The sequence below is a fragment of the Equus przewalskii genome, chromosome X, assembly GCF_037783145.1.
Source record: "Equus przewalskii isolate Varuska chromosome X, EquPr2, whole genome shotgun sequence".
NCBI lineage: Eukaryota > Metazoa > Chordata > Mammalia > Perissodactyla > Equidae > Equus > Equus przewalskii.
The window spans coordinates 64,986,369-65,013,227 of record NC_091863.1 but is presented as its reverse complement, the minus strand read 5'-3'; the positions used below and the strand labels follow the sequence as shown (position 1 = coordinate 65,013,227).

Here is a 26,859-nt window from a genome sequence, read left to right as displayed (position 1 = left end):
AAGGAAGCCTTTCTGGAGGAAGAAAGGCTTTATTAGCTTGGCTTATGTGGATGGAATAGAGGAAAAAGAGGTCTATAATTCTTTAATAATAGAAGGCTCAAAGGAAAGGTGTCATTGCTCACCTACTTTTTTTCTATAATATAGAAATTAAGTATACTGAAGCTCATTACCCTTTACATAATCTATATTGCAGAGCAATTTTACAGTTAAAACATTATATTGAAACCTTTTAGAACTTCTAGTACCATAGCTTTCACACATCTTGTGCCAAATTATATTAGAGAAAGACTACAATGTCTAAACAAAGCTAGGAAGAAACACTAGTAAATTCAATAGTTAGAATTCTACTCTTAGTTTTATTGTGAGGGATAATTGTTGTTACCTGTAATCAAGGCAGAAAGTGTCACTTAAGTATGTATGGAACTCAGTCTTTTATACTGAGGAAGTATGAATTGTAACGCTTTAACCAAATTAAAATGCTTGTAGTATACTTAGTAATAACTATGATAAAAAATGGTTTATCTCACTCACATGATTAACATTGAAATAGAAGTGATGAATTGTTAATCACTAGTTTCCAAACTTTAATGAATTTGCCACCTGAGTGCTGTGAGAAGAATAGGAAGATTGCTATTCTCCTGTATTCATGTAGGTTCAAAGATTTTGAAGTTTTGCTGGCTTTTACTTAAATGGATATTAAAAAAATAAATCTTTAAGGTCTAGGCGAATTAAGTTCATAATTTTTTATTAGTGATGGTTTTCTTCCAATTAGGTTATCTAACTAAATACCCAACTGATTGTATATAAGTAGTCATTCTTGTCACAGCTCAGTATCTTTTTTTTAAAACTGCCCACCACTACTATGTCCACTTAGAAAAAATGGAAAATTACTCATATGGAAGTGACAGACTTTTGTGAACTGTGGATGAGCTCATTTTCCTCTTAGCTATCAAGAAAATTCAGTTCTTATTACTTAAGATAATGACACTTTTGCTCTTTCATTTGTCATCCATCCTCTGCTTGTCATTCTTTCAAGATCTTGCTACTTATTTTTGAGGGAAGATCAAAAGAAATAAGATAAATTAAGTCCTATTAAAACTACTTGAAGTTCTTTAAAAGAAAGTAGCAAAATGTTAATACTTGCGCTATGAAGCCGTTTGATAGCATAAGCTAATCAGCATTCTATTCATATCTTTCCTAGGAAATAATTATAATGTTTTGTAAACATTTAGGATATGGCCACATTTACTGCATTTTCACTTCAGGTGAATCCACTTTGCTTTTGGAAATCAGTCTTTGTTTCCAAATTAATTGACCATTTTGTATGCTTGTGCACCTCTGGAACATTTATAAAAGTACCTGAGTCTTATATAACTTATCTAAATTTTACCCCAGAAGTAATTATATCCTTTTTCCTTTGAGTAGCTTGAACATGCATAACAGTTTTCCTGGTACAGTTGTGGTTTATGCCTTTCACTCTCAAGTGTCCTGGTTTAGATAACAAGTATATGGCCGTTGTAGCTTTAACAGTCCTTAATTTCAGTTAAATCTTTTCAGTGAATATATAATAAAACTTATTGTTATACTTCATTATGAAAAACTGAATCTTTTTCTGAAACAGGGATTTTGATATTTTCCACAAATGCTTACTCAATGCTATAACTATTGATACTTCCTGTGTGTACATGAGAGTTACTACATTAAAAAGAAAGCAGCAATAATTATATAAAGTTTAGGCATTGATATTGAGTTTAGTGGGGAAGAATAAGAGGTAGTACAGTTTAGTATTCATGAGCCAAACTCTGCCTGCCTGCCTGGATGCACGTACTTATAACACATACTTACTAGCTGTGTGACCTTGGGAATGATGCTTAATCTCTTTGTGCCTCACTTTCCACGTCTATAAAGTGAAGATAGTGATAGTACTTACCTCAAGGTTGTTACAAAGATTAAACAGGTTAATATATGTAGCATACATTAAGTGTTCAGTAAGTGTTAGCTGATATCGTTAAGAATGTATAAAGAACTCTGGCAGTCTCGTGTCAATCTTTGAATTTCCCATTAGCAACAAAGACCCTCATGAGTAAAATTTAAGGCATAGCAGTGTATTTCAATATTTGTAGAGGCCCATCTCCTAAAATTCTTTTTCACTCTCTCACCATCACTAGCTGTACCTTTCAATAATCACTCAGAATTCTCAGGAAAGTTCAAAAGGTCAGGTAAGGTTTAATGATGAGCAGAGGAGTGTGTTTTTTTCTTATTAAATTTTATTATGTATAGTTGATTTATATGTTGAAACATACTTTGGTGAGTGGGAGTAGAAGGACCTATTCTTTTGGGCTAGACCATTCGTTTATTTTAAACGACTTTACTGAAGTGTAGCTGATACATAACAAAATGCATGTATTTAAAGTATATAATTTAGTGTTATGACATATTTGCACACCAGTGAAACCATCACCGAAATCAAAATAATAAACATATCCATAACTAAAAGTTCCCTCATGCTTCTTTATAATCCTTCCCTCCTGCCCCACGTCCCCAAATCACAATCCTCGTTCCCTGGCAGCCTGTTGTCTAACACTACAGGTTAGTTTACATTTTCTAGAAGTGTTTATAAATGGAATCCACAGTATGTACTCTTCTTTTGGTCTCTTTCACCCATCATAATTATTTTGAAATGTATCCATGTTGTTGTAATGTAGCAGTAGTTTGTTTGTTTACATAACTGAATGATATTCCATTGTATGGATGCACCACAGTTTGTTTATCCATTTGCCTGTTGAAGGACATTTGAGTTGTTGGCAGTTTTGCAGTATTCCCAGTAAAGCTGCAATGAATATGTATGTACAAGTGTTTGTATGAATGTATACCTTTTATTTTTTGTATAAACACTCAGGAGTGGAATGATTGGGTCATATATTTAACTTTTTAGAAACCACTAAAGTGTTTTTCAAAGTGCCTGTACCATTTTGCATTTCCACCAGCAGTGTATGAGAGTTTTAATTCTCCCATATCCTTGCCAACACTTCATATGATCATTTCTTTACAATTTTAGCTATTTTTAAAGGTATGTAATAATATTTTTAATTTGCGTTTCCCTAGTAACTAATGATGTTGAGCATTTTTCACATGCTTATTTGCCATCCATTTATCTTTTTTGAATTGTCTGTTAAAATCTTTTTCCCCTTCTTTTTTATTTGGGTCTTTTTTTTCATTTTTAAGAGTCCCTAATACATTCTAGATTCAAGTCCTTTATCAGAGCTATGCTTTGCAAATATTTTCTTTCAGTTTATGGAGTGTCTTTTGAGGGACAGAAGTTTATAACGTAGATAAAGGTCAATATTTCATTTTATTTTTCTTCTATGTACCATGTTTTTGGTGTTATAGCTAAGAAATCTTTGCCTTACCCAAGATTTCAATTGTTTTCCCCTGTATTTTCTTCTAGAAGTTTTATAGTTTCAGGTTTTACCTTTAGGTCTATGGTTCATTTTGATTTAATATTTGTATATAGGTCAAAATTCATTTTTCCATATGGATACCCAGTTGTTCCAGCACCATTTGTTGAAAATGCTATCCTTTTCTCCACTGAATTGCATTTGTATCTTGATCAAAAATCACCTATCAAATATGTGTGGTTCTATTTTTCTACTCTCTATTCTGTTCTATTCACCCTATGTCGGTGTCGCGATCCAATGTACACACCAGGATAGATGCAGAGAGGGCTGAAGGCCATTCTGAGTTTATTAAAACCAGCGTTTCAATATATACATAGTTTACATCTGTTAAACATGCACAGGTGTTCTGGACAAAGTGATTAGCGGATGCCAAGAATTCTTGGTGATTTCTCAAGGAGCCCTCCCTCGGCCTCTGTTTTGATATTATCATGTTATTGCTGTGCTCATATATTTTTATCTCGGAGCATGCAAGTCCTCCTAGGCAATGGCCCCTCCTGCTCCCGATATCGTATCTCCATCTGTGCCCCCAGGCGACTGTGCCTGGCTTAGGTTGCCTCCGCTGGAGGTCTTACCCGTCATTCACTAACCGGCCTTCTCACCTCCGGGTCACAGTTTGTTGGCAAGCCTTTTCCAGTGATTATTAACCCTTCCTGCATCAGGGGTGGTTACACCCTACTTGTCTAACTTTACCCCATTACTACACTGTCTTCATTATTGTTTATTCATGAATAAGTTTTGAAATTAGCATACTGGTAGTCTTCCAGCTTTTTCCTTCTTATTCAGAGTTGTTTTGGCTATTCTGGGTCCCTTGGATTTCCAAGTGAATTTTAGAGTCAGCTTTTCAGTTTCTACCAAAAAAGCCTGCTAGGAATTTGATAAGATGGTGTTGGATCTATAGATCAATTTGGGGAGAATTGACATTTTAACAACATTGAGTCTTCTGATCCATGAGCACCATATCTCTGTCCAGTTAGTTAGGCCTTCTTTAATTTCTCTCAGCAATGTTTTATGCTTTTCATGTGTAGGTATTGCACATCTTTTATTGTGTGTTTTACCTGAGTTTTTCCTGTTTTTCATGCTCATGTAAGTGGCATTATTTTTTAATTTCATTTTCCTATTTTTCATTACTAGTATGTAGAAATATGATTGTTTTTATATTGATCTTATATATTACACTTTTGCTAAATTCATTTATTAATTCTGGTAGCTTTTTTTTAGATTCCAACAGTTTTTCTACATAGAAAATCATGTCATTTGTGAATAAAGACAGTTTTAATTTTTTCTTTCCCATACGGATATATTTTCTTGATTTCAATGGCTGGAACTTGTAGTACATTGTTGTAGAAATACAAGGGTGAACATTCTTGTTTTGTTCCTGATCTGGAGGGAAATCATTCATTTTTCAAATTAAGAGTGATATTAGCTGTAGATTTTACATAGATGCTTTTAGTTAGGTTGGGGAAGTTCTGTTCTGTTCCCTGTTTGAGCAACACTTTTATTAGAGGTGGATTTTGGGTTTTGTCAAATGCTGTCTTTATATCTATTGAGATGAATCACATGGATTTTATTTTTTGGTTTGTTGTTATGCTGAAATTACATTGATTTTCCTTTGTTAAGCCACCCTTGTATCCCTAGGATAAACAATACTTCGACCTGATATTATTGTTTTTATATATACATATAGCTGAATTTGGCTAAAGTTTTGTTTACAATTTTTACATTTATGTTCATGAGGCATATTGGTTTGCAGTTTTATTCCAATATCTTTTTCTAATTTTGTTATCAAGGTAATACTGGCCTCGTTAAATGAGTTGGGAAACATTACCTCTTCCTCAGTTTTCTGGAAGAGTTATTTAGAACTGGAGTTACTTCTTAATGTTTGTTATACTTCACCAGTGACTCCCTCTGGGCTTGAAGTTTTTTTTGTTGGAGGTTTTTAACTATAAATACAATTTTCTAAATAGCTATATTGCTATTTAGGTTATCTGTTTCTCCTTGAGTGAGCATTAGCATTGTTTTTATTTCAAGGAATTTGTCCATTGTCAATTATAGTGGCATAAAGTTTTTCTTAAAAATATCTCTGGACTCTGTAGTGATGTCTGCTTTCTTATTTCAGCCATAATTATGGATTGGTCTGTTTCTCTTTGCACTTATATCAATTTTTGCTTTGTGTATTGTGAAGCACTGTTTTTAGGTGCATAGAATTGTTTATAAATTTGTCTTGATTAGCTGTTATGAAATGATCTTCTTTATCCCTGGTAATTTTCCCCATTGATTTTGTAAGATATATTCACTCAATATAAAATTTTAAGTTTCCATATTTTTTTGTTTCAGTAAAGATATTGCAATATCTTCTTCATTTTTCCAGCATTATTGAGGTGTAGGACGTATAACATTGTGTAACCATAGGGTGTGCAACATGATGATTTGATACACATATATATTATGAAATAATTACCACAATAAGGTTAGTTAACACCTCCATTACCTCGTATAATTACCATTTTTTGTCTTGAAAACATTAAAGACCTACGGTCTTAGCAACTTTCAAGTATATGGTACAGTATTGTTAACTAGAGTCCTCATGCTGTACATTAGATCCCCAGAACTTATTCATGTTATAACTGGAAATTTGTACGTTTTACCAACATCTTTACATTCTTCCACCACCTAAGCCACTGGTGACCACCATTCTACTTCTTGTTTCTGTGAGATCAACTTTTTTAGATTCCACATGTAAGTGACAGAATACAGGATTTGCCTTTCTGTGTCTGACTTATTTCACTTAGCATAATATCCTCAAGGAAAATCCATGTTGTCACAAATGGCAGGATTTCCTTCTCTCTCCAGACTCTGTGTGTCTGTGTGAATATCTTATATCTCATATGTATACATCTCACATTTTCTTTATGCATTCATCTGTCTATGGACACTTTAAGTTATTTCCATATCTTGGTTATTGTGAATAATGCTGCAATGAACATCGGGGTGTGGATATGTCTTTGTTGTTTTGTGTGTTTGTTTTTGTTTTTTTGAGGAAGATTAACCCTGAGCTAACATCTGCCAATCCTCCTCTTTTTTCCAAGGAAGACTGGCCCTAAGCTAACATCCATGCCCATCTTCCTCCACTTTATATGTGGGATGCCTGCCACAGCATGGCTTGCCACGCAGTGCCATGTCCACACCCCAGATCCGAACCTGTGAACCCCGGGCCGCCGAATCAGAATGTGCACGCTTAACCGCTGAGCCACCAGGCCAGTCCCTGGATATCTCTTTGAAATAGTGCTTTTATTTCCTTTGAATATATATCCAGAACTAGGATTATTGGATTATATGGTAGTTCTATTTTTAATTTTTTGAGGAACCTCCATGATGTTTTCCATAATGGCTGTACCTATTTACATTCTCATCAACAGTGCACAGGGTCCCCTTTTCTCCACTTCCTTGCTGACACTTACCTCTTGTCTTTTTGATAATGGCCATTCTAACAGGTGTGAGGTGATATCTCATTGTGGTTTTGAATTCCATTTCCCTGATGATTAGTGATGTTTAACATCTTTTCATGTACCTGTTGGCTGTTTGTATGTCTCTGGAAAAATGTCTATTCAGGTCTTCTGCGCATTTTTAAATTGGATTATTTGGGGGCTTTCTTGCTGTCATATGAGTTGTCTATTTTTCAGTCGGGTTATTTGAGGGGTTTTTGCAGTTTGAGTTTCTTGTATATTTTGGATGTTAACCCCATATCAGATATATGGTTTGCAAATATTTTCTCCCATTCTGTAGGTTTCCTTTTCAGTTTGTTCATTGTTTTGCTTTGAAGAAGCTTTTAAGTTTGATGTAGTCCCACTTGGTTTTTGGGGTTTTTTTTTTGGCCTTTGTTGCTTGTGCTTTCAGTGTCATATCCAAAAACACCATTGCCGAGACCAGTTTTGAGGAGCTTTTCCTCTCAGTGTTTTATAGTTTCCCAGCTTACGTTTAAGTCGTTAATCCATTTTGAGTTAATTTTTGTGAGAGGTATATAAGATAGTAGTCCAATTTCATTTTTTTGCATGTGTATATCCAGTTTTCCCAGCACCACTTGCTGAAGAGATTCTTCTTATCCCATTGAATGTTGGCTCCCTTGTCAAATATTACGTGACCATAGATGAGTGAGTTTATTTTTGGTCTCGATTCTGTTCCTTTGGTCTCTGTGTCTTTTTATGCCAGCACCATACTGTTTTTATTATGATACATTGTAATATAGTTCAAAATCAGAAAGTGTGATGCCTCCACTTTGTTTTTTTTCTCAGAATTACTTTGGCTTCTTGATGTCTTTTGTGGTTCCATATGAATTTTAAGATTATTTTTTCTGTTTCTGTGGAAAATGAAGTTGGAATTTTGATAGAGATAGCATTAAATCTAAAGATGGTTTTCAGTAGTATGGACATTTTAACAGTTCAGTCATGACATTTTGGTCAACAACAAGCTGCATATACAACAGGGGACCTATAAGATTATAATGCAGCTGAAAAATTCCTGTTGACTAGTGATGTCATAGCTGTTGTAACATCATAGTGCAACACACTATTCATGTGTTTTGTGGTGATACTGGTGTAAACCAACCTACTGCGCTGCCAGTCATATAAAAGTATGGCACATACAGTTATGCACAGTACATAATACTTGATAATGATAATAAATGACTACGTTACTGGTTTATGTATTTACTGTATTGTACTTTTTGTTGTTTTAGGGCGTACTCTTTCTACTTATAAAAGATAAAGTTTACTCTACAACAGTATGCTATGTTATAGTGGCAGCAGCTTTATACATCTCGTGTTTACTGTGTCTTTTGATTGCATCATTTTCTCTTGTGCTTGATTTAATTTCATGTTGTTTTGTTCAACTTGAACTTTGCCCCTACACATACAAAATTCACTGCTAATATTGCCAGTGAAAGTCCTTGTGAGGTGATTGACCTGGAAATGAAATTAAAAGTGATTAAGGGGGCTAGCCTGGTTGTGCAGTGGTTAGGTTTGCACGTTCCGCTTCGGCAGCCCAGGGTTTGCTGGTTTGGATCCCGGGTGCGGACATGGTACCGATTGGCAAGCCATGCTGTGGCCATCCCACATATAAAGTAGGGGAAGATGGGCATGGATGTTAGCTCAGGGCCAGTCTTACTCGGCAAAAAGAGGAGGATTGGCAGCAGTTAGCTCAGGGCTAATCTTCCTCAAAAAAAAAAAGTGATTAAGGACTAAATAGTTGGAAAATCAGTGATAATTATTGCTCACCTGTCAGGCATGTCCCATTCCACCATAGCTATGATCTTGAAGAATGAGATCAATGTGATGAAAGTATGTTAAAGGATATGCTTCATTGAAAGCAATGAAACAGAAATTTGAGAAGGGCATATATCAGACATGGAGAATCTTCCAGTGACCTGGATAAAGACCAGACATGGAAGCATATCCCTCTCAGTGCCATGACAGTCACAGCCAAAGCAAAATTTGTTTGCGATGTTGAAAGAAAATACTGGACCCGACCATGATGTTGAATTTACTGGTAGCTCTGGGTAGTTTAAATGATTGAAGAATTTTTATTCATTACATAATTTGAAAGTGAGTGGTGAGTCTGTGAATACTGATGTGAAGGCAACTGAAGAACTTTTAGAAACTCTGGATAAGCTGATTATGGAGGAAAATTACTTGCCAGAGCAAATATTCACTATGAATGAAACTTCCCTATTCTGGAATCAGATGCCTAAAAAGACTTTCATTCATAAAAAAGCCAAGTCAATGCCAAGTTTCAAGGCTTTTAAGGATAGGATAACAGTCTTCCTTGGGGGCAATGTTGCAGGCTACAAATTGAAACTCTTTGTGATCTGGGACAGTGAGAACCCAAGGGCCTTCAAGCATATCAGTAAGCACATACTGCCAGTGTACTACAGGAGCAATAAGAAGTCATGGATGACCCAGCTCCTTTTCTAAGAGGCCCTCCTGAATTTCTGTGCCAGTGAAATGGAGAATAACATACGTCTCAAGATTTTGCTTTATTGTTGATAATACTCCCAGACATCCTCCTTTTATTGGTGATCTTCATCCCAATATCAAAGTGGTGTTTGTCCCTCCAAACACCACCTCTTTGATCCAACCAATGGATCAAGGAGTTATAGCAGCTTTTAAGGCCTAAAACTGATGAAGACCTTTGCCAAGTCTATTTCTGCAACTGAGGAAGACACTTATGCAATTCTGGAAGGATTACACCATCTATCACTGCATCAAGAACCTTGCTTGGGCTTGGAGTGATGTCAACAGGGAGTGTATGAATGACATCTGGAAGAAGACACTCAAGAGTTTCGTCCATGACTTCAAAGGATTTGCCAAGGATGAGAAGTTTGCAAAAATCATCAAGGCTGTGGTTGAGATGGCAAACAACTTTAACCTGGGTGTGAATGAGGATGACGTTGAGAAGCTCCTAGAGGTGGATGTGAATGAAACCTCCCTATTCTGGAAACAGATGCCTGAAAGGACTTTCATTTGTAAGGAGGCCAAGTCAATGCCAAGTTTCAAAGCTTTAAGGATAGGGTAACAGTCTTCCCTGGGAGCAGTGTTGTAACACAGTGGTAAGTATTTGTATATCTAAACATAGAAAAGGTACGGTAAAAATATGATATAAAAAATTTAAAAAATGTCTAAGTGTAGGGCACTTACCATGAATGGAGCTTGCAGGACAGGAAGTTGCTCTGGGCAAATCACTGAATGAGTGGTGAGTGAATGTGAAGGCCTAGGACATTATTGTATACTACCAAAGACTTCACAAGCACTGTCCACTTAGGCTACACCAAATCTAGAAAAAAATATTTTTATTTGATAGTAAGTTAACCTTAGCTTACTATAACTTTTTTACTTTATAAATTTTTTATTTTGTTTTAAATTTTCAAATCTTTTATAATAACACTTAGCTTAAAACACACATTTTACAGCTGTACAAAAATATTTTCTTTTTTATATCCTTATTCTGTAAGATTCTTTGTATTTTAATCTTTTTTTTCACTTTTTAAACATTTTTGTTAAAAACTGAGACAGAGACATACACATTAGCCTATCATATAGCTTGTTTGTCTAATTGCTCTGGCTAGGACTTCCCGTATTATGTTGAATAGGAGTGATGAGAGTGGGCACCCTTGTCTTGTTCTTGATCTTAGAGGAAAAGCTTCAGCCTTTCACCACTGAGTATAATGTTTTCTGTGGGCTTGTCATATATGACCTGTATTATGTTAAGGTACATTCATTCTATAAACAATTTGTTGAGATTGTTTATCATGAAAGGATGTTAAATTTTGTCAAATGCTTTTTCTTCATTTATTCAGAGGATTATATGATTTTTGTCCTTCATTCTGTTAATGTGGTGTATCAGATTTATTGATTTGTGTATGTTGAACCATTCTTGCTTCCCAGGGATAAATTTCACTTGATCTTGGTGTAGGTTCCTTTTAATGTGCTGTTGAATTCAGTTTGCTAGTGTTTTGTTGAGAATCTTTTCATCTATATTCATCAGGGATATTGGCCTGTATTTTCTTTTCTTGTAGTATCCTTTTCTGGCTTTAGTATCAGGGTAATGCTGGCTTCATAAAAGGAGTTTGGGAGTGTTTCCTCTTCAGTTTATTGGAAGAGTTTTAGAAGGATTGGCATTAATTCTTCTTTACGTGTTTGGTAAAATTCGCCAGTGAAACCATGTGATCCTGGGCTTTTCTTTGTTGGGAGGTTTTTGATTACTGCTTCAGTCTCCTTACATGTCATTGATCTGTTCAGATTTTCTGTTTCTTCGTGATTCAACCTTGCTACATTGTATGTTTCTAAGAATGTAGTTATTTCTTTTAGGCTATCCAGTTTGTTAGCGTATGTGTTTTCTTAGTAGTCTTTTATGATCCTTTGTATTTCTGTGGTATCAGTTGTAATGTCTCCTCTTTCATTTCTGATTTTATTTGAGTCTCCTCTCTTTTTCTCGTAGTCTAGCTAAAAATTTGTCAAATTTGTTTATTTTTTCAAAAAGCCAGCTCTTAATTTTGTTAATCTTTTCTATTGTTTTTCTAGTCTCTATTTCATTTATTTCTGCTTTGATCTTTATTGTCTCGTTTCATCTGCTGATTTTTGCCTTTGTTTTTCTTTTTCTAGTTTCTTGAGGTATAAAGTTAGGTTGTTTATTTGAGATCTTCTTTCTTAATGTAAGCATTCATCACTATAAACGTCCCTCTGAGACCTGCTTTTGCCTCATCCCATAAGTTTTGGTATGATGTGTTTCCATTTTCATTTGTTTTAAGATACTTTTTTTATTTCTCTTTCAATTTCTTCTTTGACACATTTGTTGTTCAAGAGTTCTGTTAACTTGTCATTTGAATTTTTTTCTGACAAATCTGCCATTATCCTTATCTTTGTTTCACTATATGTAGCATGCTTTTTTTTTCCCCCTATAGTTGCTTTTGAAGTTTTCTCAGTCTTGAGTTTTGAGCCATTTGGTTTCACGTGGCTTTATGTAATTTTCTTTACTTTTCTAATATTTGGGGTTCATTGAGCTTCTTGGATCTATGGGTTTATGGTTTCCATTAAATTTGCAAATTTAATCTTTTTTTCTTCTGGGACACCAGTTGCGCTTGTGTATTGTGTCACTTAAAGTTGTCTCACAGCTTACTAATGCTCTGTTCTTTCGCTTGTTTGTTTTACACTCTGTATTTCCTTTTAATAGTATCTATTGCTGTCTTCACCAGTCTTTTTACCTTCCATATCAAATTTGTTGTTAATCCTATTCAGTTTATTTTTGTGGTCTCAGGTTTTACTTTTCATTTCTAAAAGTTTGACTTGTGTCTTTTTATAGCTTCTATGTCTCTACTTTTTAAAAAAAATTTTATTGAGATTATGATACTTTAAAACCTTGTGAAATTTCAGTTGTACTTTATTATTTTTCAGTCATATTGTAGGTGCACCACTTCACCCTTTGTGCCCACCCCCTACCTCCCCTTTGCCCTGGTAACCACTAATCTTTTCTCTTTGTCCATGTGTTTAATTTCCACATATGAATGGAGTCATACAGACTCTACTTTTGAACATACAGAATGGAGTTACAGTAACTGTTTAATTTCCTTGTCTGTTAATTCTAACATATATGTCAATTGTGGATCAATTTTGATTAATTGATTTTTTTTTCTCTTCATTGTGGCTTGTATTTTCCTTCTATTTGTATGCCTGGTTATTTTTAATAAGAAATCAGATGTGAATTTTGCCTTGGTGGGTGTTGGATGCTTTTGTATTCCTATAAATATTCTTGAGTTTTATTCTGGGCCACAGTTAAGTTAGGGGAAGTAGTTTGGTACTTCTGGGTCTTCCTTTTAAGATTTTTTAGGCAGGACCAGAGTAGTGTTTAGTCTAGGGCTACTCACTACTCAGGCAGGTTTGCTTCAAGTACTTTACCAAATACTCTGAATTATGAGATTTTCCAGTCTGGCTGGTGGGAATAGGCAATATTCTTCACCCTACATGAGCTCTGATTTCCCTCTAATCCTTTCACATAGTTCTTCTCATGGCCTTTGGTATTTTTTTCACATATATGAATTCATCAGTAATCTGCTGAATACTTGAGGGAGACCCTCTACAGACCTCTGTAGTTCTCTTTTTGCTCCTCTCACCTCTCTAGTAGTTTGTCCTTCTAACTCTGTCTGCTTTGGTCTCTCATGACTCAGTTCTCTCTCGTCAACTCAAGGAATACAGCAGGCTTTGCCTTGGTTCCCCATACCTGCACAGTAGCCTGAAAACTCTCAAGGAGGCAAGCTGGGGCAGTCATAGGGATTACTTGATTTGTTTCTCATCTCTTAGAAATCACTGTCTTTCATTGCCTAATATCTAATCTCTTGAAAGCTGTTGTTTCCTATATTTTAAGTTTTTTGGGGGGAGGGGGGCATTGTTTCAAGTAGGTGGGTGAATCCAGTCCCTGGTATTCTATCTTGGCCTGAGGCAGAAGTCCTTGAACTGTTGAACTTTTATACTTTTTATGATTAATGTTTAAGTCTGTTTTATTAAAGTAATTCACTGTTTTTTCTTTTTTTGTATTATTTTTCCATTTATTTCTGAACATCTGTTTTTTTCCTAATAGATTTTTTTTGAGTGGTTATTCTACTCCCCTACATAGTTTAAAACGATTACATTATTCTTCAAATTCTGATGTTACTACTGTGAGTCTTCACTTTCACTGCTTCTGCTATTGAAGAAAAGTTCACAAATGATGATTTTGTTTCTTTTTTAGAAGATACTTATTAAGGGGGGTTTACTTCTTTCTATAAAAGATGCTTGGTAGAGATAGTTTATTTAAAATGATCACATCATTTAATATATTTAAAATTGTGTTTTACTATCAGGTTATCTTACATTTCCAACTTGTTACTATAACACAGATAAAATAAGCATATTCACAGTTAATCTGATGAGAAACCTTTGCTACTCTGAACACTATCATGCTAGCAGTTAGCTGCCAACCTTGGATGTACGTTTTGCTTTCTTTAGTATTTTATACAGTAAACCCCAAGTTATTGAGTGAATTAACAACATGGAACCCTCCCTTCTATGTTCTGTCTGTATACAGATACCCTTATAATTTTGAGGACTGGCTTACCAGCAAAGATCAACAGCTCCTTTCTCCTCTTGACCAGTTAGCACATTCCAGGATAACTCCTGCTACTTTATATTTTCCACCTCCCTCACTGACCACATTCCAGTTCCACAGATTTGGTATCTCCTAAGTTAAAAACGATAAGTATTTACTGTATATTGAAAAATCTGTTTCAAGATTCTCTTTTGACAGTTAATTGTGCAGAATATAGGTTATGTTTTCCCTAAAGGTAGGTAAAATAAAACAGATTGTAAAGCTACTGATGCTTTCATATTTTAAGAAAATGTGAAATGATATATTTTACCAAAACCTTCACTGATATATAGTTTCATATATATATATATATATTTTTTCATTTTAATTTAGGATTTGCTTTCCCATATGCTACATATGGACCCACATCAGCGGTACACTACAGAACAAGTATTAAAACACTCGTGGATAATCCACAGAGACCAGTTGCCGAATGATCAACCAAATATAAATGATACATCACATGTCATTAAGGTAAAACAAGCGTACTTTTGTGCACCTTCTAAATGCTTGATACATGTCTCAGCTGCACCTCCTAGCAGGGCCAGGAGCCAGCCCTGCCCCACCAACGCACCACAGCAGTCATGGCTGTGCCTCCCAGCAGGGCTGGGCATCACTCCTGCCAATCAACACACTGCAGTACTTGCAGCCACACCCTGAAGTGGTGCCAGGTGCCCTGCCCATCCTCACATTGGAGCTTTGGCCCCACCACAACAGGAAGATCCATGCAGCCCACATAGGCGACACCCCTTGAGCACCTAGCTCTGGTAGCCAGAGGGGATTGTGCCTTTGGGCCCCACAGGACATCTCCTACATAAGGCCACTCATTGAAGACTGAGAAAGTTAGCCAATTTACCTAATACATAGAAACAAATACAGAGAGTTAGGCAAAATGAAGAGATAGAGGAATATGTTTCAAACAAAGGAATAGGACATATCCTCAGGAAAAGAATTAAATGAAGTGGAGATAAGCAATCTACCTCATAAAGAGTTTAAAGTACTAATCATAAATATGCTTGCCGAACTTGGGAGATGAATGGATCAACACAGTGAGAATTTCAATAAAGAGATACAAAATATCGGAAAGCACCAAACAGAAGTCATAACTGAACTGAAAAATACACTAGAGGGATTCAACAGCAGAATGGATAAAGTAGAGGAATGAATCAGCAAGCTGGAAAACAAAACAGTGGAATTCATCAAGTCAGAGCAGCAAAATGAAAAAAGAATTTTAAAAAACTAAAAATACCTTAAGGGAACTCTGGGACAACATTGAGCAGAATCCCATTTGCATTATGGGAATCTCAGAAGGAGAAGAGACAGAGAAAGGGCCAGAAAAGTTATTTGAAGAAATGATAGCTGAAGACTTCCCTCGTCTGGGGAGGGAAACAGATAGCCAAGTCCAAGGAGCCCAGAGAGTTCTCAATGAGATGAACCCAAAGAGATAAGCACCAAAACACATTATGATTAAAACATTAAAGTTAAGGACAAAGAGAGAATTCTAAAGGCAGCAAGAGAAAAACAGCTAGTTACATACAAGGGAAACCCCATATGTCTGTCAGCAGGTTTTTCAGCAAAAAACTTCACAAGGCAGAAGGTAGTGGCATGATATATTCGAAGTGCTGAAGGGGAAACACTTTCAACCTAGAATTCTCTTCAGAATTATCATTCAGAATTGAAGGTGAGATTAAGGGTTTTCCAGATAAGCAAAAGCTACAGGAGTTCATCACCATTAAACTGGCCCTACAAGAAATGTTAAAGGAACTTCTTTAAACTGAAAAGCAAAAGCACTAATCAATAGTAAGAAAACATAGGAAAGGAAAAGTCTCACTGGAAAAAGTAAATATATAATAAAGGTAGTGAATCAATCTATATAAATGAAGCATGAAGGTTAAAAGACAAAAGTAGTAAAATTAACTAAAATTACAATAAATAGTTAAGACCTGTATAAAATAAAAGCATGTCAAATGTGATATCAAAAATATAAGTTGTGAGGGCGGAGAGTAAAAAGGTAAAGCTTTGGAATGTGGTCAGATATTAGTTGCTATCAACTTAAAACAGACTGCTATTTACACAGAAAGTTATATGTGAACCACACGGTAACCACAAGGAAAAAACTTGTAATAAATACACAAAAGAAAATGAGAAAGGAATCTAGACATAAAACTAAGAAGGCATCAAGCCACAAGCGAAGAGAAGAAAAAGAAACAGAGAGGAACTACAAAAAGCCATAAAACAATTAACAAAATGGCAATAAGTACATATGCATCAATAATTACTTTAAATGTAAGTGGACTAAATTTTCCAATCAAAAGATATACAGTAGCTGAATGGATTGAAAAAACCACAACCTATCTGTATGCTGCCTACAAGAGGCTTACTTCAGAATTAAGGACACACAGACTGAAAGTGAAGGGATGGAAAAAGATATTCCATGTAAATGAAAAGAAAGCTAGAATAGCTATATTCATATCAGATAAAATAGACTTTAAAACAAAGACTGTAATAAAAGACAAAGAATGGCATCACATAATGATAAAAAGGTCACTCCACCAGAAAGGAATGACATTTATAAATACATATGGACCCAACATAAAAGCCAAAATATATAAACCAAAGATTAATGGAACTGAAGGGAGAAATTGAAAGCAATACAATAATAGTAGGGTACTTTGACACCTCACTTGCATCAATGCATAGATTATCCAGACAGAAAATCAGTATAGAAACATTGGCCTTAAATAACACATTGACCAGATGGACTTAATAGACATATACAGAGCATTCCATCCAAAAGCAGCAGAATAGAATTCTCAAATGTGCATGGAACATTCTCCAGGATAGATCACATGCTAGGCCACAAAACAAGCATCAATGAATTCAAGAAGATTGAAATTATATCAAGCATCTTTTCCAAACTCAGTGGTATGAAACCAGAAATAAATTACAAGAAGAAAATAGGAGAGGCTGGCCCTGTGGCTGAATGGTTAAGTTTATGCTCTCCACTTTGGTGGCCCAGGGTTTTACAGGTTCAGATCCCAGGCGTGGACATGACACCACTCAGGCCATGCTGAGGCCACGTCCCACATAGCACCACCAGAGGCGCTCACAACTAGAATATACAACTATGTACTGAGGGGCTTTGGGAAGAAGAAGAAGAAGAAGAAGAAAGAAGACTGGCAACAGTTGTTAGCTCAGCTGCCAATCTTTAAAAAAAAGAAGAAGAAAATGGGAAAAAAACCACAAAAATGTGGAGACTTAACAGCATACCATTGAACAACCAATGGGTCATCAGAGAAATCAAAGGAAAAATAAAAAAATACCTAGTGGCAAATGAAAACAAAAATACAACATATCATAATCTATAGGATACAGCAAAAGCAGTTATAAGAGGAAAGTTCATCACAGTACAGGCCTACCTCAAGAAACAAGAAAAATTTCAAACACTCCAACTTTACACCTAAAGGAACTAGAAAAAAAGAAGAACAAATGAAGCTGAAAATTAGTAGAAGGAAGGAAATAATAAAGTCAGAACAGAGATAAATGAAATAGAGACTTAAAAAAGCAATAGAAAAGATCAATAAAGCTAAGAGCTGGTTCTTTGAAAAGATAAACAAAATCGACACACCTTTAGCTGGACTCACCAAAAAAGGAGAGGGCTCAAATAAATAAAATCAGCAATGAAAGAAGAGAAGTTACAACAGTTACCACAGAAATACAAAGGATTATAAGAGACTACTACAAACAATTATATGCTAACAAAGTGGACAATCTAGAAGAAAAGGATAAATTCCTAGAAACATAACAATCTTCCAAGATTGAATCATGAACAAATAGAAAGTCTAAATAGACCGATCACTAGTGAGGACATTGAAACAGTAATCAAAAACTACAAACAAAAATTCAGGACCAGAATACTTCCCTGGCAAGTTGTACAAAACATTCAAAGATTTAACACCTATTGTTCTCAAACTATTCCAAAAGATGGAAGAGGAGGGGAAGCTCCCAAACCCATTTTTACAAAACTGCCTAACAGACAAGGACACCACAAAAAAAAAAAAGAAAATTACAGGCCAATATCCTTGATGAACATAGATTCAAAAATCCTCAACAAAGTATTAGCACACAAAACTCAACAATACATTAAAAGGATCATACACCATGATCAAATGGGATTTAGGGGTGCAAGGATGGTTCAGTATCTGCAAATCAACATGATACACAACATTAATGAATGAAGGATAAAAATTGTATGATGATCTCAGTAGATGCAGAAAAAGCATGTGACATAATTTGGCATCCATTTATGATAAAAACTCAACAAAATGGGCAAAGAGGGAACATGCCTCAATATTATAAAGGCCATATGTGACAATCTCATATATATATATATATATATATATATATATATATATATATATATATATATGCACACACACACACACACATACAGTGGAATACTACTCAGCCATAAAAATGAAATCTTGCCGTTTGTGGCAACATAGCTTGAGGGTATTATGCTAAGTGAAATATGTCAGAGGGAAAAAAGTCAAAATACCATATGATTTTACTCATGTGGAATCTAAAAGGACAAATGAACAAACAAAACAGAATCAAACTCATAGATACAGGGAAAAGATTAGTGGTTACCAGAGAGGAAGGGGGTTGGAGGTGGGTGAAATGAGTGAAGGGGGTCAACTGTATGGTGATGGATGGTAACTAGGCTTCTGGTGGTGATCGCTGTGTAATGTATACAGGTGTTGAATTATAAAGCTATACACCTGAAACTTATACAATTTAAAAAAGTACAATGAATGCTTCATACCTAATAAAGCCATTAACACTGTTCACTGATGATACTTATTACCTTAAATTATATTTTTTAAAGGTTTATTTAGAGACTTCTTTGTTTTGTTTTTTTCTTTTTAAAAAAAAATAATGACTATGAAACACCCAGAAAAAAAGTAACAAAGTGGCAGTAAGTATGTGTTTATCAACAGCTACTTTAAATGTCAGTGGACTAAATGCTCCAATCAAAAGACATAGGGAGGCCGATTGGATAAAAAAACAAGACCCATATATATGCTGCATAAAAGAGACACTCTTCAGACCTAAAGACCCTCACAAACTGAAAGTGAAGAGACGGAAAAAGATACTCCATGCAAATGGCAAAGAAAAGAAAGTTGGGGTAGCAATACTTATATGAGAGAAAATAGACTTTAAAACAAAAACTGTAACAAGAAACAAAGAAGGGCACTACATAATGATAAAGGGGACAACCTAACAAGAGGATATAATGCTTGTAAATATCTATGCATCCAACATAGGAGCACCTAAATATATAAAGCAGTTATTAACAGACATAAAAGGAAAAATAGTAAAACAATAATAGTAGGAGACTTTAACACTCCACTTACACCAATGGAAAGATCATGCAAACAGAAGATCAATAAGGAAACATTGGCCTTAAATGACACATTAGACCAGATGGACATAGTAGATCTATAGAGAACATTCCATCCAAAAACCGCAGAATACACATTCTTTTAAAATGCACATGGAACATTCTCCAGGAGTGATCAAATATTAGGCCACAAAACAAGTCTCAAAAAATCTAAGAAGATTGAAATAATACCAAGCATCTTTTACAGTGAACTGTTATTCAGCTTTAAAACAGAAGGATGTCCTACCAGGGCCAGCCCCAGTTGCCTAGTGGTTAAGTATGGTGAGCTCTGCTTCAGCAGCCCAGGTTCAGTTCCTGGGCATGGACCTATAGCTCTCTGTTTTTGGCCATGCTGTGCTGGCAGCCCACATACTAAAAAATAGAGGAAGATTGGCATGGATGTTAGCTCAGGGTGAATCTTCTTCAGCAAACAAACAAAAAAAGAAGGATATCATGCCATTTGCAATAACATGGATGAACCTGGAAGACATTATGCTATGTGAAATAAGCCAGACATAGAAAGGAAAAAACTACATGATCTCTCTTATATGTGAATCTAAAAGCGTCAATTACACAGAAGCAGAGAGTAGAACAGTGGTTACCAGATGCAGGGAGGAGGGGGAAATGGGAAGATGTTGGTCAAAGTGTATAAAGTTGCTTTATGTAGAATGAATAAGTCTAGACATCTAATATATAGCATGATGACTATAGTTAATAATACTCTGTTAAATACTGGAAATTTTCTAAGAGTAGATTTCAGGTACTCTCATCACAAAATAATGATAACTGTAAGGAGAAGATATGTTGACTGTAGTAATCATTTTACTATGTATATGTGTATCAAAATATCATGTTGTATACCTTAAATATATACAATTTCTATTAAAAATAAAGTTTTAAAAAATACTTAAAAGCAAATTGAATGATGAAAGACTGATAGAAATAATACATTTTAGTGTTTTAAAAATTTGTAACTATATTATTGAAAAAATATATAGAAGCAATCAGGTATTAATTCATCAAGGGAGCATCAATATACAGATCAAGTATACACATTATTTTCCTGGGAAATAAAGTTGTATTCTAGTTAAATCTTTCATGGTATATTTTGAAAGTTTTTCACCTTTAGAGATTGTTATTCAATTTGTGATATTTCTCATTGTTTTAGGGAGCAGTAGTTGCCACATATTCTGCCCTGACTCACAAGACCTTTCAACCAGTCCTAGAGCCTGTTGCTGCTTCAAGCTTAGCTCAGCGACGGAGCATGAAAAAGCGAACCTCAACTGGCCTGTAAGATTTCCAGTGTTCCTCAGCCAAACTGGATGAAGAGAAAATTAAATGTGTGGCTTTTTGCCTAATCTTATATCAAAGGCATTGTTTTCTGCTACATTACTTGAATATTCTGTTTAAGCCTCCTTTTTTGGGGGGAGTGAGATAAAAAAAATCCACAGGTCCACAATATTCATACTATGTTGTTTTCTAGTAGTGTCCAAGTGTTTATTTAAGTACATATAATTGGTGTCCACAAGGTCCTAACAACTTCTCTGCATATTAACTTCTAAAGTTCCTTTCAAATAAAGTCACTTTAATAGTTTTTCTGGTTTCATACAATAATGGTTTGGGGAATCATTACCAACAATCAGGATGCGAATAGTGTAATGCCAAGCAATGTCAGTATTTTTTAACATCAGATCCTGAAGAATAGGCTTTTTTTTTAAATAAAGAAAACAAAATGTATTGTAGAAGCTTCTTATTGTGTATAGCCAAAGAACTCCATTTGACTCTGTAGTTACTAAAATGTAGACATAGTAGTTTGGTGCCAGAGCAAAATTCATTTGTGCTAATATGTGAACTCCTGATATGGTTGGTGCCAAATTTTTACAGAAGAATTAAATCACAAATAATATGTGCAGACAGACCTGTATATTATCCATAGGTAGCCTCATGTAGAAATAAAGATTTCCATAGGGCTTCTGTAAATTTTACATCTAATGGAATTTTAGTACAAGTGAAGAATTTTTTAGCCAAAGGCTTTATATTGGTGTTGTAATTTACTACATAGGTCATAGCTAAGCCTTTGAAAATAAAGTACATGGTGTTGATACTACCTTGGTGTTATGTAAACTGACTTTCAAGCTAACCAATTGGATTTAATCACCAACTGTCCCCTTTATAATGAACTACACTGTTGTTTTTGGGACTTCCATGTGCTTTGAATTACAGTGGAGCATATTAATCTACCTTGAATCCTATGATAATATAATTGAAATTTTACTGTAGTAGGCTTAGCATACATTATATAGTATAGCACATTTCAGTAAACTTTAGACAATGCTGCATAATAGTTATACTTCAGGAAGATAAACTGACATTTTAAATAGGAAGTAATATTAATGATCTACATAAAATTTGAAGACATTTAAAAATCATATTTATTACAAAAAGATCTGGCCAAATTGGTCTTATTATTAAATTTATGATTCAGAACCACTGTGTAGTATGTATTATTTTCTCTAAATGATGGGATTTTAAAGAATCTTTTTATGTTATTGAAGAAAATATCACTACTACTACTACGACTACTACTACTACTACTGACAGAAAGAACTCATGAATGTAAACTGGAGGATATTACAGTTTTGTTTAGTGAATATAAGTGAACTACTCATGTGTGCTAGGTGTACTGTTTGCTGAGTATTTTATTTTGCTTAGTTCAGAGAGAGAGTTGATTACTGAGCGCTGAAGTATACAGTTTAGGATAGGAGACTTGTAACTTTGGTATTTAATAAAAGAAACTATACATAGTCTCTTTACAATGTAAATGATATATATTCCAGGCACAAAGATCTGTTTCTTGGGTGTGATATATAAAAGTACATATCCTTATTTTGAGGTGTCTTTTTGCAATAATTGAAAGACATTAAAGAACATCTAATGTTACTTGGAAAACATATGGCATTACTTAGAAAATGACTGATATCATATCTTGTGGATTTTTATTTCCAAATTTGGCTTTTTCTTTCTTAATTTTGCTTTCTTACTAGAAGTACTTGCATGTAACAATTTGTATCCATATATCCTAACTTATTTTCCTTGTCATTTTCTCATTTGTGCTGTTATGCCTTCTTATCAGAATTGATATGACAACCTCCGAGGTGTGATTTTGGTGTTGAACTTTTCACAACAGAGATACTATTTTCATGTATGCTTTTCTAGCAAAAGAATTAGGGTAAGTGAAATTGGAAAAAATGAAAAATGATCACAAAATAACTTTCAGCTTTTTCGTAATCAGTAGTTTTTGAAAGTAGATGGTCTTAATTTTTTGATAAGTTTCTTCAGAAGGGTCATGTCATACAGTCCTTTCATGCAAAGAACACGACCAGAATTAAGCAATGAACAGCATGATTCCTAATCACTGAGTGAGAATTGACAATGTGTAAAAGACACAGATATACTAGTGGATTTTCGCAATAATTGTGTGAGAGTTTTCTGCTGGAAAATTCAAACACTGTAGCTTAACAAGTGTAGTAGGGGGCAACCTTATTATAAAGGAAAGCTTCAAACTATACCCCCATTTTGTAGAAGGAACCCTGGGATGCCTAATCATGTCCATTTTGGCTAGAACTCTAGAGCAACAAATGCAGATATGAATGAGACATTTTTTGGATGAGTTTTCTATAAATGCTTAACCAGTAAAAACTAATCCTTTCTATAAGACTTTAGAATACTGTGGTTTCTGATGGATTCATGAATAATTATTTTGCATTGGTTTTCTTTGTAGTTGATGGTTCTTGGTAGTATTTGATGATAGCACAGTTTGGGGTTTTTATTGTCGTTTGGAAGGGAGAAGATACTGTACTTTTTTTTTTCTCACAGGGAAAACACCAGGTTTACCCAGATGGACTAACAATCTATTGTCCTAAAGCACATATTATCATGAGTAAACTCAGGAAACCATTTGCAGAAGATGATTAAAATGTAGCACTGGTAGATGCTGATTTTGTGAAAAATGACAGTGGTTTCAATTCTTCCATAAAAATCAAAGTTTAGCCCATTTTGTTAGACCCAGGAATGCCTAAACATTGATTTTAGTAATTTATTGCCGTTGGTAATTAAACATAGTAAAACATTTTGGTAACACTTTTGGTTAGCCCAAAGGGATTTCATATGTCTAGGCAACCCACAACTTAAGAACAGACGCTTGGTGTTTATAACGTTTCCTCATTGTGAAACATCATGTTAAAATAGTACTGCCCACAGAAACTTATTCACACTGATTGAATAGTATTTTCCTGACAGTAAGAGGTCCTTTATATGTGAAGAAGGGGAAGAACCGCTTACCTTTGCCTTAAGGTTAACTAGAAAACTTAGGCTTAAACTAGGCAAAGTATGTCTTTGGCATTCTCTACATTCGCGTTCTCCTGGCTTTCTAGCTCCCACATGCTGTCCTACTTGAGTACCTTGAGTACCTGACAGAGGACTCCATGATTAAAGCTTACTCCAGAAGGCTTCTGTGCCCCAAAAGGACCTCACAAATCCTCTTCTCCAACTCAAAACTTCCATTGTCACCAAGTAGCTATTTTCAGCTAAAAAGGTGCAAAGAGTGGTATCTCAGTAAATTAATTCACATTTTTCTGTAAGTAGCTAGTAGATAATTGGCATTTTTCAAGGAAAATGTCCATTAATCAAATGAGTTTCTAGTTGCTGGGTTTTCAGGCAATCTAACCAGATGAGAATAATTGTAAATTCATTTTTTATCACGGAAGATATTTTTGGGCAAGGGATACACAATATGCCGCAGGGTCAGATTATCCAATAAACTTTCTTTTTTGCACAGCTCGTTCCTTTCTGCTTCTCAGTCTGCATTTTCTCTTAACAACTTGCAAGTCTTTTAATCACAATGAACTTCTATGACAGAATGGTGTGAAGGGAGGCTTGTGAATGGTTGAAGTTAAGGCCATATTATCTGTACTCTTGTTTCTCATAGTGTGTGACCTATAACATAAGGAATCTCCCCTCCCCAGCCCCACTTTCTATTGTATTGATAAAGAAACAAGAACACAGAAAGGTTGAATGCCCACTATCAGTGGAGTCCGAGTCTCCAGGTCCTTTGTCTAGATTTCAGGACACCGAGATCCATGATGTTATGATGTTATTTCTCAACAAGAATGCAAGCCATATTAAGTATAGATTGGTGAACTGCAATTAAATTCCCATAGAACAATTTCTTACATTTCAAAGCTTATTCAGGTATTTTTGGCATGTATCTCAAAATGAATGATTACTGAAATTATCAGTACAATTCAGTAGTGTGCTATCTGCCTTCCTATGAAAGAGCATAGTGGCATTAATAGTGATTATTCACAAATACATTATACTTATGGATGCACTGTTCCTAGTTTTCATCTTACAATATTGTGAAGTCTGTTGTATAATTTGGATAAAATGATAATCCTTAATCACCTAAAATTCCATTTGGTTGCTAATACTTGAAGCTATAGTAAGTCCTAAATTATAGACATAAGTTTCTTTGAAACATGAAGAAGAACACAAAGGAAAATTATTTTTAGAATACAGAAATTCAAGCTTGCTTACTTAAAGTATACATGTATTCCACATGTACCTTTTAGTTTATTGACCAGCAAAAAAGCTAAATGCTTAGAAATAAACATGTATGTGATTGCCAAGTTAGGATTCTTTCTATATTCACATTTCTAAACCTTGGACAGTAGAGCTTCTTTGGATAACTGTTTTGCTTTCATTCTATTTGTCTAATTATGTGAACTAATTTATTCTTAAAAAGGTATTTATTAAGCATCTAATTTTATGTGGGTCAGTGCTAGAGAATGTACTAAGTGCATTAGTTTCTTAATAAATTGTCATAATGTGACCAAGTAGATTTATTTGCTTTTTTCTTTCCTGTCATCTAATATTGCTTAGGTCACATTTAAGTTCTCTTTTCAAGTTCACTTTCTCTGAAATTGATACCATTTATAGCAAAGAAATGTAAGTGTGTTTTTTAGTATGATAAAATTATTTTTAACATCACAAAAGCAATCTAGCGGGAAACAGGAAACAGCCATTTTAAAAGTTATACAGGAAACCTTGATTAAATATCCAAATGCCAACATGGTTTGGAAATGGGAATTTATCTTGTCTTAAATTCCACAGCATAAAAAAGGAGAATGGTGGTTTTTCTTTGTTTGATTTTTTTAGAACAGTAAGTAGTGTTGGTAGTTGTGAGTTACATAGGGTTTATGTAGAGAGAGCATAATTCGCTATAGCCAAAATAAAAAAATATTGTCTTACCAACATTTCCCAAGCACTTTGGGATTCCTAACTTTATTTTTTGATATAGAAAATATGATATTTACTGGCATTTTATTGTGCTTCTCAAGACAGAAATGGCATTAAATAGAAGTTGTGTGTAAATTTGATTCACATGTGCTTAAAAACTTAAAAGCTGCAATTGAAAGAAAAGGTCCCCAATGTTCAGGTGACTGTATTTTCTTTTTCTGACTACAGTATGGAGTTTATACCATCATTTATTTTATGAATGTTTTCTTTAAAGCACTGTTCCTTTTGACATTAAAGTTTTCATTGTACTACATTTTTCATGTAAGACCAACTCTAGTAGTGCATTTTATGGTGTTTTTTTTCCCTCACAGTGCTGCTTAAAGAAATGGCTATCATTTTGAATTTACAACATGCCAAAGATGACATAGAAATTATAATTATTTTTCTTCTTGTTAAAACTCTGTGAGCAACATTTATCAAGATATCATGTTAAATTACTGGCATTCTCTGGGTACTAAATAAAAAGGCTGCAACTTTCTAACATTTTATAGTTGACCTTGCTTGATCATTTATGGATATAAAACTGTGTCTGCTTTTCTAAACACCATACACGCAGATTTCATTGAAAGTTGCTATACATTGTTCAGGAGCCAGTTCTAAAAAAAAAAAAAAGTGTTTCAAGGTGTTATTTGTTTATGCATATACCTTGATATTTCCTGAACTGTAATATTTTCCCACATTAGGATTACTCTTCTAATCTTCTTATAAGGCAAGGGAATTCAAGAAAATGAAGATGAAAACTTAAAATAATTTTAGGACTTATCAGGGGAATGCATTTGTCTGTAATTTAGTTAAGGTGACAACCTTTTCTGTGATAAGGAAAAATTAAAATCCTACTCCCAAGTACTGGAAAAATTACCGTAAAGTTTGGAATCAAGTAGAATAACAAATTCTCCCCCAAAAAAGTCATACTTTGTAGGCTATGTTAGATTA

General features: G+C 34.6%; 1 protein-coding gene across 14 annotated transcripts in view; it reads left to right on the top strand.

The window, feature by feature from the left end:
• Window positions 1-26,414, top strand: part of RPS6KA6 (ribosomal protein S6 kinase A6) — a 170,242-nt gene extending 143,828 nt beyond the window's left edge. For 9 of the 14 annotated variants that reach the window (XM_070606605.1, XM_070606602.1, XM_070606603.1 and 6 more), the window contains 2 exons: window positions 14,460-14,600; window positions 20,738-26,414. In XM_070606605.1, coding sequence (XP_070462706.1) covers window positions 14,460-14,600; window positions 20,738-20,863 — 267 coding nt within the window. In that variant the 3' untranslated portion in view covers window positions 20,864-26,414. Of the gene's footprint in view, window positions 1-14,066; window positions 14,601-20,737 lie in introns of those variants that run through there. The other 5 variants (XM_070606614.1, XM_070606611.1, XM_070606612.1 and 2 more) reach the window with 2 other exon arrangements.
• Window positions 26,415-26,859: the final 445 nt, after the last annotated feature.